The sequence below is a fragment of the Colletotrichum phormii genome (genome assembly GCF_030913505.1).
Source record: "Colletotrichum phormii strain CBS 102054 chromosome Unknown BDP81scaffold_3, whole genome shotgun sequence".
NCBI classification, from domain to species: Eukaryota; Fungi; Ascomycota; class Sordariomycetes; order Glomerellales; family Glomerellaceae; genus Colletotrichum; species Colletotrichum phormii.
Window position 1 is genome coordinate 2387385 of NW_026851445.1, and position 13998 is coordinate 2401382.

The following is a 13998-nucleotide window of genomic DNA, read 5'->3' on the forward strand; positions in this document are numbered from 1 at the left end:
TGACATTAGGACAAGGCTAGCGGCTTCTGCCCATTCTACTAGGTTTTCAGCGTCCGGGGAACTCGTGGCCTCGGGCTGCTACGTCCAATGGTATAAGTTAAAATCCCCCGCAATCAGTACTCGATCCTCAGGTTTGGGTTACCAGGCCGCTAGGATGTTCCTGAGAGCCTGGCCAGATCGCAGAGAGCTACGAGGGGCGTTATATACGTTAATGACTGTGAGGACCTCCTTCGTTCCTGAGAGGAGTTATAAGAAGAGTAGGTCTGTGGATGGATCGGATAGAGGCCGTATTTATACGCCTCGTACCCTAGTTCCTCTGCAGAGGTAGGTAAGTACCCTGGGACGGTCTTTGGTCCAGTTATCTACTGGGGTAAAAGTCTTAAAACCTGGGTGGTGTCTTGTGAGCCTCCTCTTTTCCGAACGGATAGACGGCTCTTGTATTAGGAGTATATCGATCTGGGCTGCGTAAGCCAGGTTTAGTGCTATTTCGTAGGCGGATGCCCGCTTGCCCATATTCGCTTGTATGATTTGTAGGGTTTTAGAGGGCTGTATTCTTTTTTTATGTCTTATTTGCCGGGGTATAGTCCATTGCTTGTTCTTTTTTATGGGAATGTCGATGCGACTGTTGGGTCGTATTTCTCTATAATCTTTCTCCCTTAGCTCGGATGGCCCGTAGCTGAGCCTTATCCCTCCTCTGGACTACCCCCTTTACTACTTTGGGTTGGATAGGGCAAGTCGCATCGAAGGCGGCGTGAGGCCCGTTATACGACGGGTATTTAAAGGGGCAGTCGCAGCCATCGTGACCCTTAGTGCCGCCGCAGGGTGCCCGGTGTTGATCAGTTGTGTGGGAAGGAGAGCTGCACTTGAGGCATCTCTTCCTTCTGGTGCACGTTCGTTCGCTGTGAAAACCGCCGTAGCGGAGATATTAAGGAGACCTCTTTTCCTTCGGGAACTGCAGGTTTATAAAAACGCTGGCCCCCATCAAACGGAGGCGTCTTGGTAGTTGCTTTACGGCTTCCGCCTTGAACTAGGCTGTTACCGTGCCTAGCCTTTCGACTTCGTCCTTCCTAGAGAAGTGTGCTTTTTCAGGCTTGAGCTTCGTCGAGACCTGGATCTCTTCAAGGAGCTCCTCGGTCGTGATTTCTAGCTCAGTATTAGTTACCAGACAATGCCTAGTGTAAGGGACGTTTGCAATATAGGCTCGGATCTAGGTATCGCGTTACTCGATTGCTTACGCTTGGAGAAGGGCAGCGATCTATTCTCTATTTTTTAGCAGGACTTTTATACTATCCATTGACGAAGGTAGGAGTACTAATCCTGTCTTAATATAGTCGATCCCCTTAAGGGCTTCTCGGGCTTGGGGACTTAGCCTTTCCCGAACGAAGATGTATATGTCGTAAGTTTTCTCGTTCCGAAGTAGGCTTTTAGGCAATAAACGTGCGAAGACGCGTAGATCCTTTAAGGCCGCCCGGTCTATAGCTTGTTTTGCGCCTTGTTTAGCTGGCGTTGGTTCATCCTGTCTTCTGGACAGTAGCTGGCTCGCCGCCGCCGCGTATGAACGGACTGGGGGCGGCTGGTTCTGGGTTATGTGCAAGGGATACCCCTGGATACTTAGGTTAGTCTCGCTAGGCCCTATGCTAATAGTGTATATAGACCTTGCTAGACCACGTTAATGCCGGTTTGAACGCTATTTCTCCTCCTGAAGTTCTCTCTCCAAGGATTCGATCTTCGTTAAACAGTCTTTTAAAAACTATTCCCTCTCGGCGTCCCGACGTAGGAGGTCTTGGATAAGATTCGAAAGCTTGTTGATCTCGTCTTTAAGCTCAGAGTTGTCCTGGTGGTTAACCTGCTCAACCACTCTGACCTTTGTAGTCGGCTTCCGGACTCGTCCCGACCGCCGAGATATACCGGCGTCCCCGTGAACCGTGATCGATGGCCCTATATCTAGGGAGACCGCTATGGTTATGGAATTCAGCTCGTATGGGCTGATGTTGAGAGATGATAGTGCAGTGGGCCGTAGCCCTCTATAACCTTAACAATTACTAACAGTGGGTACCTTTCGAGGTATGTGTTCAGAAGTTGATGGGCGCCATGCCGACATGGTCTATGCTAATCTAAACTATGGCTCCTTTCAGATCTGGAAGCTTTCAGTCACCTGACCTGGAGAGGGGACGCAAAATCACATGATCTCGCGTGTCAGGCGTGTGGCATCCAGGGCCCGTGCTTGTCATCATTGAGCCTCTCCCCCGCCATCTTCCAGGTCCGTTTGGGGACGGAAGCTAAGCACCCAAGGCACCGTAAGGTAGGGGCGGCTAGGAGCTGCTCTTGCCACTGCGCTCACTAAGGTTCTTGTCAATCAAGGTGATACCAAGCTTTGTAATTCTTCACGTTATTTCAGAATCCAGCTCCCCTTCTTCTCCCGTTCACTAAAAATTGCCCCTCATCAACGCCCATCTTCTACACTCTTTCGCCACCCCGATCGATCCCAACGAGAGGACTCTGCACATCGATGGCTGCGACTCGCTCCGTTTCCATCTGTTCCAAGAATGACGGAAGCGCCACAACGAAGTCGGCAATGGTGACGCCTTCGTCGGCGCGCAAACGGAAGGCCCATACCTCCGACCATGCATCACGATCATCCCCATCACCGACTAAAGTGAAGAAGCCCAAGACGGCCGGCACTAGTACCGGCGAGAAACGACTGCGCCGATACCGATCGAAACCACCTCAAAGCTTTCACGAAGTTTTCCACCGTGCGACGAACCAGCGCTTCTACGTTCTCGGGCGGCGGCGATGCGGCACCCCGGATGCCCCGGAGGAGGAGATCGAGTTGACTGGCTCTACTGGCAATGTATACAGAGTCAAGATCGGTCAGACCCCGTCGTGTAGTTGCCCGCACTCCATGAAGGGAAACCAATGCAAACACTGGCTCTATGTGGGCTCTTCCTCAGACTTATTCCATCTCTGCTAGATATTTCTAACAATAGCTAGGTCATGTCTCGAGTCCTCCGCGCGAAATTCGAACACACCTACCAACTGGCCTTGGTCCCCAGCGAACTCAAGGAGATCTTTGACAAGGCCCCGCCCATCGATACCCAAGCCGACAATTCCAAAGACAAGAATCGCAAGCCCATCGACGGCGACTGCCCCATCTGCTTCTGCGAGCTCGAATCTGACAACAAAGAGACGATTGTGTGGTGTCGCGCAGCTTGCGGACAAAACATACACAAGGAATGTTTCGAGACGTGGGCTGCGACAAAACGTCGCGGCAGCTTTGGCTCAAGCGATGTGACTTGCCCATACTGCCGTAGTATATGGCAGGGCGATGATGATATGATCAAGAACATCAAGAAAGGCGGCAAGATCACCCATGAGGGATATGTCAATGTCGCTGAACAGCTCGGTATCAGCACGCAAAGAGGTATGGTTGTGCTTCTGGCGCGCACTACTTTTCTAGGTTGCTGACTCATGATAAAAGACTATAGTACCTATTCTAGATGGTGGAGAGGAAGTTAATAGTATGGTTTCGCACGCATCCTACTCGAGAACGTCACCTAAAACAACAGAGTGCCAGAGACGTTGTCACGTTGATGTATGGCGCCTCGTCTGGCCATGTCCACCTTTGGAGGCCCCGCATTCACGTGCACCGTATGGTAATCTCTTCCATGCATTTTTTTGTGATGGAGGGCTTCTATCACGGATACATTGCAGTCTCCATTCGAACACTCGTAGGATGAATGGGACGGGAGACTGCCCCATGAGTCCCCTTGCCATGGAGTCATCTTCCCCATAGGCTTACCCTTGTAAAGTCAATCAGGTAAAGCGCCTTCCTCGTCATAGCGTAGAACATAAATTTCTTGCCAGCCTTAAGCTGCGGCGCCGCTGACCTTTTACATAGTACGCGTGTTCGGCGTCCAGCACCTAGACTCGGCGGTTATGTACGATGTATCATTGTGCCAGACGCATGGGCGACAGCGACTTAGTCTTCTTCCCGCCAAAGCCATATTCTCAGTGCGACGAGTGTCTTGTCTACATGTGCTGCCATCGGCTAGGCCGCTGATAATGGAGGTATCAAGGTCTTGTTCACTGGTGGTTGCTATTGTATACAACAGGCCCGATTGGATTTCAAAATTAAGTTCAAGCATTTGGATGGCTTAATCAAGATATAGTTTACGAATCCTCGGATGATGTAGGTCAAGTAGCTTTGGGCACAGGCACGTACTTTCGTGTTTGTTTGCCACCTTAGAATTACATACAGTTTCACTGCTTCTCTCGCTCAGCCCTCAGTTTCTGGTCCTCTTCCTCAGTTTTGGGAACCTTGACAAACGCCGGCACAGTCACAGCATTGAGCTTGCGCAAAGCCTGCCAAAGTCAGCGAACGTCACCCCGCGGTGCGATACCGCCTACCAAAAAGGGCCGCCACAACGAGACTCGGCAAAAGACGGCAAAGCTTGCCTGGCCAAGTAGCCCCAACAGGATCTTGGCGGCATTGGAAATAGAGACATTGAAAGCGTTACGTACCTGGGAGAATGCTCCCTCGGGAAGATCATTGTTCCACTTGTCGTTGACCTTGACGATCTTGCCATCGTCGCCGACCTGAATCTGCACCACACTATCCATGGTCTGCTCGGTCTTGATGCCCTTGACCGTGTAGCTGTTCTTCAGCTCCAGCTCGATGGGGTTACCCGCCGACGTCACGGTGTGCGACTGGATCCTGATGGGGTTGAACAGCGCCGGAAGACCGTACCACTGGGCGGCGAACTTGTCGTACCCCTCTGCGACGGTGATGTTGTCCTGGAACGTAGCCGTCTTGGACCACAAAGACAGGTGCTTCAGGGTAGGGTTCCCCTCAAAGAGCTTTCGGGGTGGATTAGCCGGAAATTAGGGAATTACTCGCGTAGGGCAAGGGTGATGCATACATCTAGCACGCTGCCGACCAGGACTCTCTGCTGCTGGGACAGTGATACCCCGGACTTTTGGACAATATGGCTGTTCTTAATGCCGACGGACTCAAAGGTGGGCGTGCTGGCCTCAGCGTTGGCCTGGGCCTTTGCGGTTTCGGAGGGAGTGCCGGACGCCATGTTTCTCTGGATAGACGTTACAAAGGACTTGGTCTCGGGGTGGGTTGCAATCTTCTTTGCGATGTGACGGGCTGTTAAGTGCATGGGGATGGTAAGAGAAGATTTGGTCTGGATGAGGGAATATGAGATTTGTGAGAGGACTTGTGAGGTTTTTTGAGGTTTTGTAAGGTTTCATTAGCTCTGGGTTGAAGCTGTTGGTCGTCAAAGACACGTCCTGCGCATATTCGTCGCGTCACTGGGCAGACGTGACGAAGGGATGATGATGAGCGCTGACGTCATGACTCGGATCCGGGGGCGATGCTCCGCGCATTCGCTTCTGAGATTGTAGTCTCAATGGGAGATGGTTATTGCCAAAAGGACATGTGTCGGTCCCCTTGAAACCTCGGCTTCCGCATTCGTGCCTACCATCCTGTTTCCGAGTCCCGGGTGCACCGCCGGCGCCGGTACCCACTCTATTTCCGGCAGTTTCCCGGCGCCATCCCGGTTCTTCCGTAGCATCCCATTGGGGACCGCGCCATCAATCGTGCCATCGCTATTGAAATGCCCACTGTCAATAAAGCATTTAGAAACAAGGATTCACCAAATTCGAACGAGGAATCAAGTCTTTGTAGTACGTCAATTTATTAATGCCCGTTGCGCGGCGAGTTTCGTAATATATTCGTCTCTGGAAAAGCTATGTACAGTCAAGAATATATGTGTGTGAAGAAGAAAGTGTCAATGGGTATCCACATTCCTCTTATCCCTGATTATTGAAATCGCGTCGCGACACACCAGACGGGGATGTCGAAGAAGCCCTGCTCCAAACCCCGTCATGCAGGAGTAGTTGTTGTTGTGCAGCATCGCAGGTGACGATAGATCGCCGGTCCGCCTTCGCCGTGAGATGTAAGCAATTTACCGGAACTCGCCCTTGCCGTGGCAGCGGGTCAGGGGGATCCAGCTCTGCTTCTTGCTGCAGACGGTGATGGCGCCGGAGACCCAGCTGACGCCCTCGTAGGAGCCCTCGTCGTGGGTGTCAGCCATCCAGGTACCGGTCTGGCGCAGGGAGCCAATGCAGCCCTGGAAGAAGCGGCCGTAGCGGCGGGTGGTCCAGGGGGTGGTGATGACGACGCCGGTGTAGCCCTCGCCGACGTTGCCGCGGATGAGGTTGCCAGAGATGGTGGTCCAGGTGCGTGTGAGGCTGATGCCGATGTTGGAGGCGGCGGCGCCGCTGCCGCGGCTGATGGCGTCGACGATCATGTTCTTGGTGCCGGTGAGGCTGAGGCCGGCCGAGAGCGAGACCGAGTTGGCGACGGAGTAGGACTTGGAGACCGTGAGGTCCATGCCGCCGCGGGGCCCGATAACAACGGGGGACATCTGCACGTCCCAGTCGACGAAGCGCTCGGTCTTGTCGATGATGGTGGAGGTGGTGTAGGCGCAGTCGCGCTTCTCGTGGACGGAGGGGTCGTACTCGAGCGCAGACATGTTGGCGGCGGACTCGATCCAGTCATGGTCGATCTCCGGGGCTTCGCTGAGGATGCCTTCGTCATCGAGGAGCTTGTACCAGTCCTCAGTCTTAATAATCTTTTCTGCAAGATCAGGGTCAGCACGTGGTACGGAGTTTAGGAGTGGTCGTAAGTTGAGGAAGGCTCACCCTCGCCGTTGGTCAGGAGAACAATCTCGCTGTCGGTCACTCTGTGGTCGGGAGTCCACTTGGTGAGATTGATGCCACGCTCGTGGAGCGGGACCGAAAAGAAGGGAGCGGCGCTGACGGCCGAGGCCATCAGTAGAGTGATGAGGCTGGAGGAAACCATTTTGGACGGGTGATGATGTTTGAGATGTTGAGGTGAGAGAGGAGAAGAGGAAGTTGATGAGGATGAATGGCTTAAAATTGCGAAGAGGACCCGGGAGATTCCCACGACTTTATACACTGGTCTTCGAGACCATCGCGGTATCTCAAGAGCTGAAAACAATCACCTCGAGGCGTGATCTACATTTTGCCGTTGAATTACACCGCGCTGCGAGCGTTCATCCGAAAGTTGGGGTTTTCCTCCCATGCATCTGCCTTCTTTCGGACGGCAGCGTTTACCTTGCGAGTCATGGTGGCAGACCCTCATTCATGGGTACGTTCATGTGCCCTCGTTTGACCGTCTGAGTGGGTAAAGATCGGCCCCGTTTCGTCGGAACCAGACACCGACAGATGGGCGTCGCCCCAGATAAAGCCCCATCGTCACCGTAGCTACTTGCCTTATCAAGCATAGCCAGTTCCATATTTGCACGATTAAGCGCCTCATCACGGGGGAGAGATCTTGATGGCCTGGTCATGTTATCAATCTCTTTTGCGGGTAAAGTTGGATATCTACTTCCCGCTGAAATTCACAACGAAAGTCGCACGCGAGAGAGAGTGGCCATCCGTAGCGTCCTCGGCCGCCCAGCTCATCTCTCGTCTAGTAATGCACATTCGATAGTGCAGTGTCCAATAGATTGGAGTCTCCCGGATGAGGCAAGATGCGAAGACAACGAGCTTCTTCCTCGAGCCGGCCACCGTACAAGTATTTCAACTTCCCGTCACCTCTTCTCAATCTACCCACAAACCAACTTTCTACATCTCATCTCTACCACGTTTTCACAATATCTATCCCCCCCTCATCATTGCCAAAGCTCCTAGAAGCACGTTCCAAAAGCACTTTACTTATTTAAGATGCAGCTCTCCTCTATCCTCCTCTCCGTTGGCCTCATGGCCGCCGGGTAAGCCTTGTCCTAGATCAGTCCCGAATCTACATAGATACTGATGATCCTTTCCTAGTGCCAACGCAAAAGTCCACAACGCCAGTGTCTGCGTGACAAACAGACAAGAGATGCCCGTCGGCGGCACTGGCTGGAGTGTGAGCTACACCTGGAGCAAGAACTACGAGATCTTGCCCGATGCGACCAAGTGTGCCTGCAACTACTACAAGAACCGCAATACCGGAAACAAGCAATGGGATAAGTGCCCCGACTGCACCTTTGTAAGTATTCTTCTGCCACATTCAGCCGATCGTAGTTTAATATTGTGATTCTAGGACGGCTTCCAGTGCAACTCTGCTGGCTGGCACATTGGAGGCGATGAGCTGAACTACTACTGCAGCAAGAAGTGCGGCGCCCAGGGCTCCGAAGCCAACTAAGCTCTTGCCATTACTGTTTTCGAGTTTTTCGCTCGGACGACGACGGACGAACATTGAGATACCACGTTTTTATTCATGGCTGCACATACTTGATTACCATGAGGTTGGGCTGAGACTCGCTTCGAAAGTAGATACCTATCGACATTAGTACATATTCCGATAACCATAATTCACACTTTCTTCAACTTCAATCTTTCTGATCCAGTGTCTCCGTTTGTTTCTTGACCGGGCCGCAGAGGGTTCAGCCCGCGCGGTGTTTGTTCGACTCGTCCATTACACTTTGACCATCCACGGGAAGTAGAAAGGTAAAATGGCGTCGGGAGGGGACCTCACTAACCTCTTCTGACTTACGGCCGCCTCTTTTCATCAATCTTATTCTAACCTCGAAAGAGCCTTGTGTTCAGAGCTCGTCGCCTCAACGTTCGATTCTGAAAACATCATGCTCACGCGGCTGTCGTTGACTTTTCGAACTCTCGGCTGCCTGAGCCGCCTTGGATGCGGGAACCGTCGTCAGGGCCCTCCGCAATCTCCTCTCTTGTGCAGTAATACGACGTCGCAATGCAATGGGGTAAGTGGGTTGTGGTTGGTTGGCGCTTGTCGTGCCAAGAGGCTATCGCCAGCCCCCCATCTCGGGGAATCTGTGGGTTGGTTCGGTGTATCTGCGTGTCGTTCAGTTCGACTCCGATGCAGCAGCGAGTCTAATTGCCGCGGGCTTCTCGCCGCTGGAAGGGAAGTGAGTTTGGACTTTGGTTCAACACTGCGTCAAGAAGAAAAGCCAATCGTGACTCGTTTAGTGCGTTGTTTTAGCGATGTAATCGACGCATAGTTTGCGCTAACCAGGGGCCCCTTGTGGGGAATGGTGTTTACCGTCCAGCTGGCTCACCCCAGCATCCGGCGATTAGACTTTTGTACAGATGGAATCTATGGATCGTCTCAAGTAATTAGCTCCTCGGGGTCCAGCTCGCCATTTCAGCCCGATGAGATTCGCCAGGGCTGACCTAGCTGGCCCAGGCTGACCGTTGTAACGGCGGGTACCTGGCGCGTTGCTACGGTAGGACCTTGCGGAAGAGGGACCGATCGACGACAGGGCAATATACGCAAAATGGGTTGCAGAGGCACGTGTCCCGCTCTTTGCTGTGGGTTTCGTCGTCGCATGAGTCAGCCTGCGTACAGATCTGCGGTTCTACGAGTACGAAGTACGGATAGCAAAGGTTTCTTGGAGGCCATGGATTGATATTGGAAATGATGCCACGATGAGCTTCTATGGCATATAGATATCTTAACGTGCCAAGCGCACACCGAAGTTGTAATTCTTGCATTTACGGGACAAAATCGCCAGACAAAGGATTGCGATGTGATCGGAGACGCCGAAATCACATCATACTCAGCATATTGACCAACTTAAGATTGCTTCTAGGTCCTCCTATAGCCGCTGGTTCAAGTTGAAGAATAATGCGAGAGCGATAAGATTGTTTCAAAATGGGGGTGATCCGTCTCTTTGGGATTCTGCCACTCTATGCGCCAGCTCAACTCATGTCTCACTACAATTTCCTCGGCCGACCAGCTTACGCTTGAATTATTAGGAGGCTGCGGCACAACTGGAACCCCCCATGCATACTAATAAGCCATGTATTAGTGCGAACAATCCGGATGATCCTTGTGGGCCGCCTAGCTCTCGGGCCATAGGGCGCCGCCTCCACGAAGAAGCTTAGAAGGGGACGGGGCTCTTCCGAGTCAGTTGCCGTGTCATTGGCCTACTCCGTACTCTTCGACCCTTTCGGTCCAAATCAGCAACGCATCGTGTTGGACATCTTCGAGGTCATTGGCTCAGTTTTACGCAGATGCTTTTCTTTGTCCAGGGAATGACCTCTCATCACTTTCGACCTGGAGAGCATTGTCCACGTGCTCATAGCGCTCCATGTCTTATCAATCGACAAGGAAAGCAGCTCTCCGGCAACGAAGACACTCAGAAGAGTCACGGAGTGTTCGAGTCGGTGAATCTCCGACCTCATGTCCGAATTTCGGACGGATCTCGAAGGAGGTTCTAGACTCGCAAAAGATCCACATCACGGGCCCTCAATAGGAGCTAGCTGGCGGCATTTTTGCCTTTTTCCCGCCATTGGAATGTTTCTGACGGAATCGATTGATACGATTTTGTAAATCCGCGCTTTAGCCTTCGATCAAGCTAGAAAGGATCAGATAACTCAAGTGCGTCTCCATTGTGGTGGAATCTACACGTGCTATGGCGAACTGGGCAGCGACTTCAATGCTAAGCTTCGCAAGTTTGGCTTTTCCTCCCTTTTCTGTACGTAAACACAATGTACGTGAAAACACTATTCGTAGACACAACACGCGGCACCGCAAGGCTAGTTCAGTTGTCCTCCCCATCAAATCGACGTGGTCGTAACCCGTATGAATCGAGAGATGAAGCATTTGATCTCAAGCAGTCATATCTGATATTCTGACAGACGGGCGTTCAGAGCCGCTCACGGAAACAGTTACCTAAACTCTTCAGATTAGGCGCGAGATGCCCTCAATTACTGTGCTCTGCTATGTCTACCGATTGCAAGTGGAGGTGGAATAGCAAGGACCTCGTCCTGCCCAAAAGTCCAAACATCCCCTGCGCATGACGTCCGACTAAGGATGGAATGAATTTGCCAAATGAGAAACGTGCTCAAGGGCTCTGATAACGACAAAGGATCATCCCGCCCACATTCCATGTTCCACCGTGGCTGGCAAAGATGGAAAAGCACGGGCCCGGGTACTCACCGCCGTTGAGAAGCATAAGTTAGTTTATGCCATGGGACACTCTAATTTGAGTTTCAACAGTTCACGCGCTGCCAGTCACCCGGTGGATATCCATTTCATCACAAGTCACAAGATTCTATACGAAGCTGAGGGGCGCAACCGAGTTGGCATAACGTAAAACGAGCTACAAGTGTTATTGAAAACGCGGAGGAAGTCATTGAATCGGATTATCGTCCATCTTGGCACCGCGGAGGGAAAGCTTGGCGCGGATTGTTTGTTGTTCGCTAGGCAGATGTCATTTGTGACAGTGTACGATACGGGGATGATGATGATGATGATGATGTATTTAACGTCTGGTAACAAAAGGACGTGCCGGGCGCTATGCCGACATGGTCTATGCTAATCTAAACTATGTTACAGGCTACCGTCTTCACCTAACGTTCCTGTTTAGTGACTCGGGCAAATTTCGGAAAAGAAATTGGTCTCCTCTATCCATTCGCATAGAAGAGAGGCTCCCTTAGCAGAGCCTAATAAGAAATTAATGTTTACTTTGGCTATATGTTAGCGGAGGTAGCGCGGTGTAGCCTTGCGTCTACGCTTGTAGAAGTAGAAATGGACTGGTATCTTGGGTTTCCCACAGCTGCAGTTAAATAACGCATCTTAATAAGCGAATCTCTCGTAGTATACTACAAAGTCTCCATAATGGGATCTTGCTACGTATAGCCTTCCTAGTAAGTGCCGAGGGAGGCGGAGTTCGGGCGGCTTAGGATAAAGAATTATCTCGAGGTCGGCATATTGCCGAGGGCATTAGGACAGCCATTTTCTGGCAAAGGCTTGGAAGGCAGCTGCTTTAGCTTGCCTTTCTGGCTAGAGCATCCGCTTCTTCATTTCCTGGTACTCCCGTGTGCCCAGGGCACCACCAAACATAAACCCTGCCGGGGGGATACGGGGATGGGGATGGCGGGTGATGTTGTCAACCTTCTCGCACTTGGGCTTAGTCACGTAATCAAGTGATCGATCTCTTACACACTGGCCAGTATCTAATTGTCACGAATTAAGCTGTTAATGCAGGCGCGACTATACACAATGGAACATGCCGTAACTTGCGCTCGGGCTTACATTCGTATCTAGTATTCGATTTGCCACGAGGCTGACGTGGCTGTCAGGGGACCTGTATCCGTATGGAAAAGTGTAATGAGTCGACAAGAGACCCGAAAATCCCTGCGGTAGCTGGACCTCGGAGCAGGTTGGACATAGTCAATGGGCGGGCAAGCCTCAAGGGTGTTTTTCGTGTGCTAAAGCCTATCACATATCGACTCGGGATAGAATTTCTACCAATGTCTCCACCGGCCTCAAACCTTCCAACCCCCTTCGATCTCGAGCGCCAATTTCGCTCAAATTCCCTTCTGTCAGTTTTACCAGCGCACCCGAGCCCGATACCGCTTCCGTGATTGAGTTGAAAATTTCTTTTTCTCGATTGCGTCTTTAAAGGTTGGGTCCGGGGCCGCCATGGAGCTTTGTCTTCTTTCTCACCAATGCCGGTAGTGCCGTATGTGATATGGCTGCCCATGCAGCGAAGTCAACCAAGGCGGAGCAACTCCGTTATTTCCAGGCCCTCTGGTCATGGTCATCAACCGTGATTTCGTCGGGTGGTAGGCGGTGTTGCTGGATTGGTGAAGTTTGTTTTGTTGTTTGTTTTGTTTGTTTTATATTTAACGCCATGGCGGCAAGGGCGCAGCTGCCCTTGCGGCAGACCTCCCGGAGGGTATGTGGCGTGAAGGGTCGCAGGCTCTAGCTATATACTATATAGTACACGCCGTCTCCTGACGTCCTCCAAATCTTGCTCGTGAGCTACTATGTGTTCTATCCATCCCTAGTTCCCACTGGTGCCCTAGTTCCGTTATAACCATCTGGTTTCTTATTAGAGGTAGTCTGTCGTTTGGAGGATAGGTTATGACCTATCTTCTAGTACCGCGGGCAGATCTTCTGGAAGAAGTCTGTCACGCAGAGGAAGGCCTGGAAGCCTTCAGAGTCAGTGATTAGCCCCTTGAAGTAGCGATCGAGGGACCCTATAGGTCCTACGGGCTCCTGGCGGCTGTAGGGGTAGAGGGTGGGCCACTGTTGCCTCCTCAGTAGGGTCTTTCGGCAGTAGACTAGATGGTCTGCCTCCTTAACCCATCCACAGGAGCAGGTGAGTAGTGCTTCTTTGTGGTTAAAGCGTTGGTGATATTGTTCAAAGTCCCCGTGGCCTGACCGTGCCGCGAGGAGGTGATGAAGGGCAGCCCTAGGGAGGCCAAGTTCAGGAGGGCAAGCAAGGGTAGCCTTGAGCCCTAGTTGGGTATAGCGGGGAGTTGCCTCTTGTTTCCACCATCGTCTATATTGGCGTCTTGGCCGCTCTTTAGCAAGCCACTTGATACCTGATAGAGTAGCTAGTTGGACCCTAAGGACTGGTAGAGTTGTTCCCTCCTTAGCTAGGCTGTCTGCTTCTTCGTTTCCTTTAATACCTTGGTGCCCAGGAGACCAATGGGTTCGTATATCGTGTATCCTGCCTACCTCCTGGATCTCAAGGAAGGCCGCTTGTGAGGAGTCTGGGACCTTACCGCGAATCCCCTGAATAACGCTGGTATTGTCGATGCAGATGTGTATAGGCTGGCCTTGGGAGGTCTGAAGGGCCCGTCGGAGCCCAGCCCTCGCCCCCTCCGCCTCACCATCAAACACTTCTGCTAAGCCGAGACGGCCGCAGCCCTGGGCTATACGTTTATTGTTGCGGTAGATAAGAAAGCCGAACCCTGTAGCCCCGTCAGGAGCTTTGGAGCCGTCTGAGTATACGACCGTATGCTGACCTGGCACAGTCTTGAGCCAGGCCTGGAATTGGTGAAGTTTGACGGTTTGGTAAAACGCGTCGCTACTCTATTTTTCTCGGCTTCACGGCAGAGGGTGCCATCAAGGTGGGCGATGAGTCATTACGATAGAGCTCAACTAAGACGTTCGTGGTAAATGCTCGCCAATACTCCGGATATATTACTGGC

At 52.0% G+C, this 13998-nt stretch overlaps 4 protein-coding genes across 4 annotated transcripts; 2 read left to right on the plus strand and 2 right to left on the minus strand.

Moving 5' to 3' along the window:
- Nucleotides 1-2575: 2575 nt before the first annotated feature.
- BDP81DRAFT_309953 (uncharacterized protein) lies at nt 2576-3516 on the plus strand (the record flags this gene model as incomplete). The annotated part of the gene is made up of 3 exons (XM_060583584.1): nt 2576-2935; nt 2992-3421; nt 3479-3516. 3 exons carry the CDS (start codon nt 2576-2578, stop codon nt 3514-3516), a joined length of 828 nt encoding a protein of 275 aa, XP_060450075.1.
- Nucleotides 3517-4260: 744 nt separating this feature from the next.
- Nucleotides 4261-5165, minus strand: BDP81DRAFT_390728 (uncharacterized protein; the record flags this gene model as incomplete). Its single annotated transcript, XM_060587448.1, has 3 exons — nt 4261-4362; nt 4522-4857; nt 4920-5165. The coding sequence occupies 3 exons, from the start codon at nt 5163-5165 to the stop codon at nt 4261-4263; spliced, it is 684 nt and encodes a 227-aa protein (XP_060450076.1).
- Nucleotides 5166-5972: 807 nt separating this feature from the next.
- Nucleotides 5973-6871, minus strand: BDP81DRAFT_390729 (uncharacterized protein; the record flags this gene model as incomplete). The annotated part of the gene is made up of 2 exons (XM_060587449.1): nt 5973-6646; nt 6712-6871. 2 exons carry the CDS (start codon nt 6869-6871, stop codon nt 5973-5975), a joined length of 834 nt encoding a protein of 277 aa, XP_060450077.1.
- A 602-nt stretch (nt 6872-7473) lies between these two features.
- On the plus strand, nt 7474-8412 carry BDP81DRAFT_419000 (uncharacterized protein). Its single transcript, XM_060589735.1, has 2 exons — nt 7474-7805; nt 7864-8412. The coding sequence occupies exons 1-2, from the start codon at nt 7759-7761 to the stop codon at nt 8111-8113; spliced, it is 297 nt and encodes a 98-aa protein (XP_060450078.1). The 5' UTR covers nt 7474-7758; the 3' UTR covers nt 8114-8412.
- Nucleotides 8413-13998: the final 5586 nt, after the last annotated feature.

What these genes read in the sequence shown, in the direction of transcription:
- BDP81DRAFT_419000 (XM_060589735.1), top strand. Translation starts at nt 7,759, where the DNA reads ATGCAGCTCTCCTCTATCCTCCTCTCCGTTGGCCTCATGGCCGCCGG. An exon ending in GTTGGCCTCATGGCCGCCGG is followed by an intron (nt 7,806 to 7,863) that starts GTAAGCCTTGTC and finishes ATCCTTTCCTAG; the next exon opens with TGCCAACGCAAAAGTCCACA.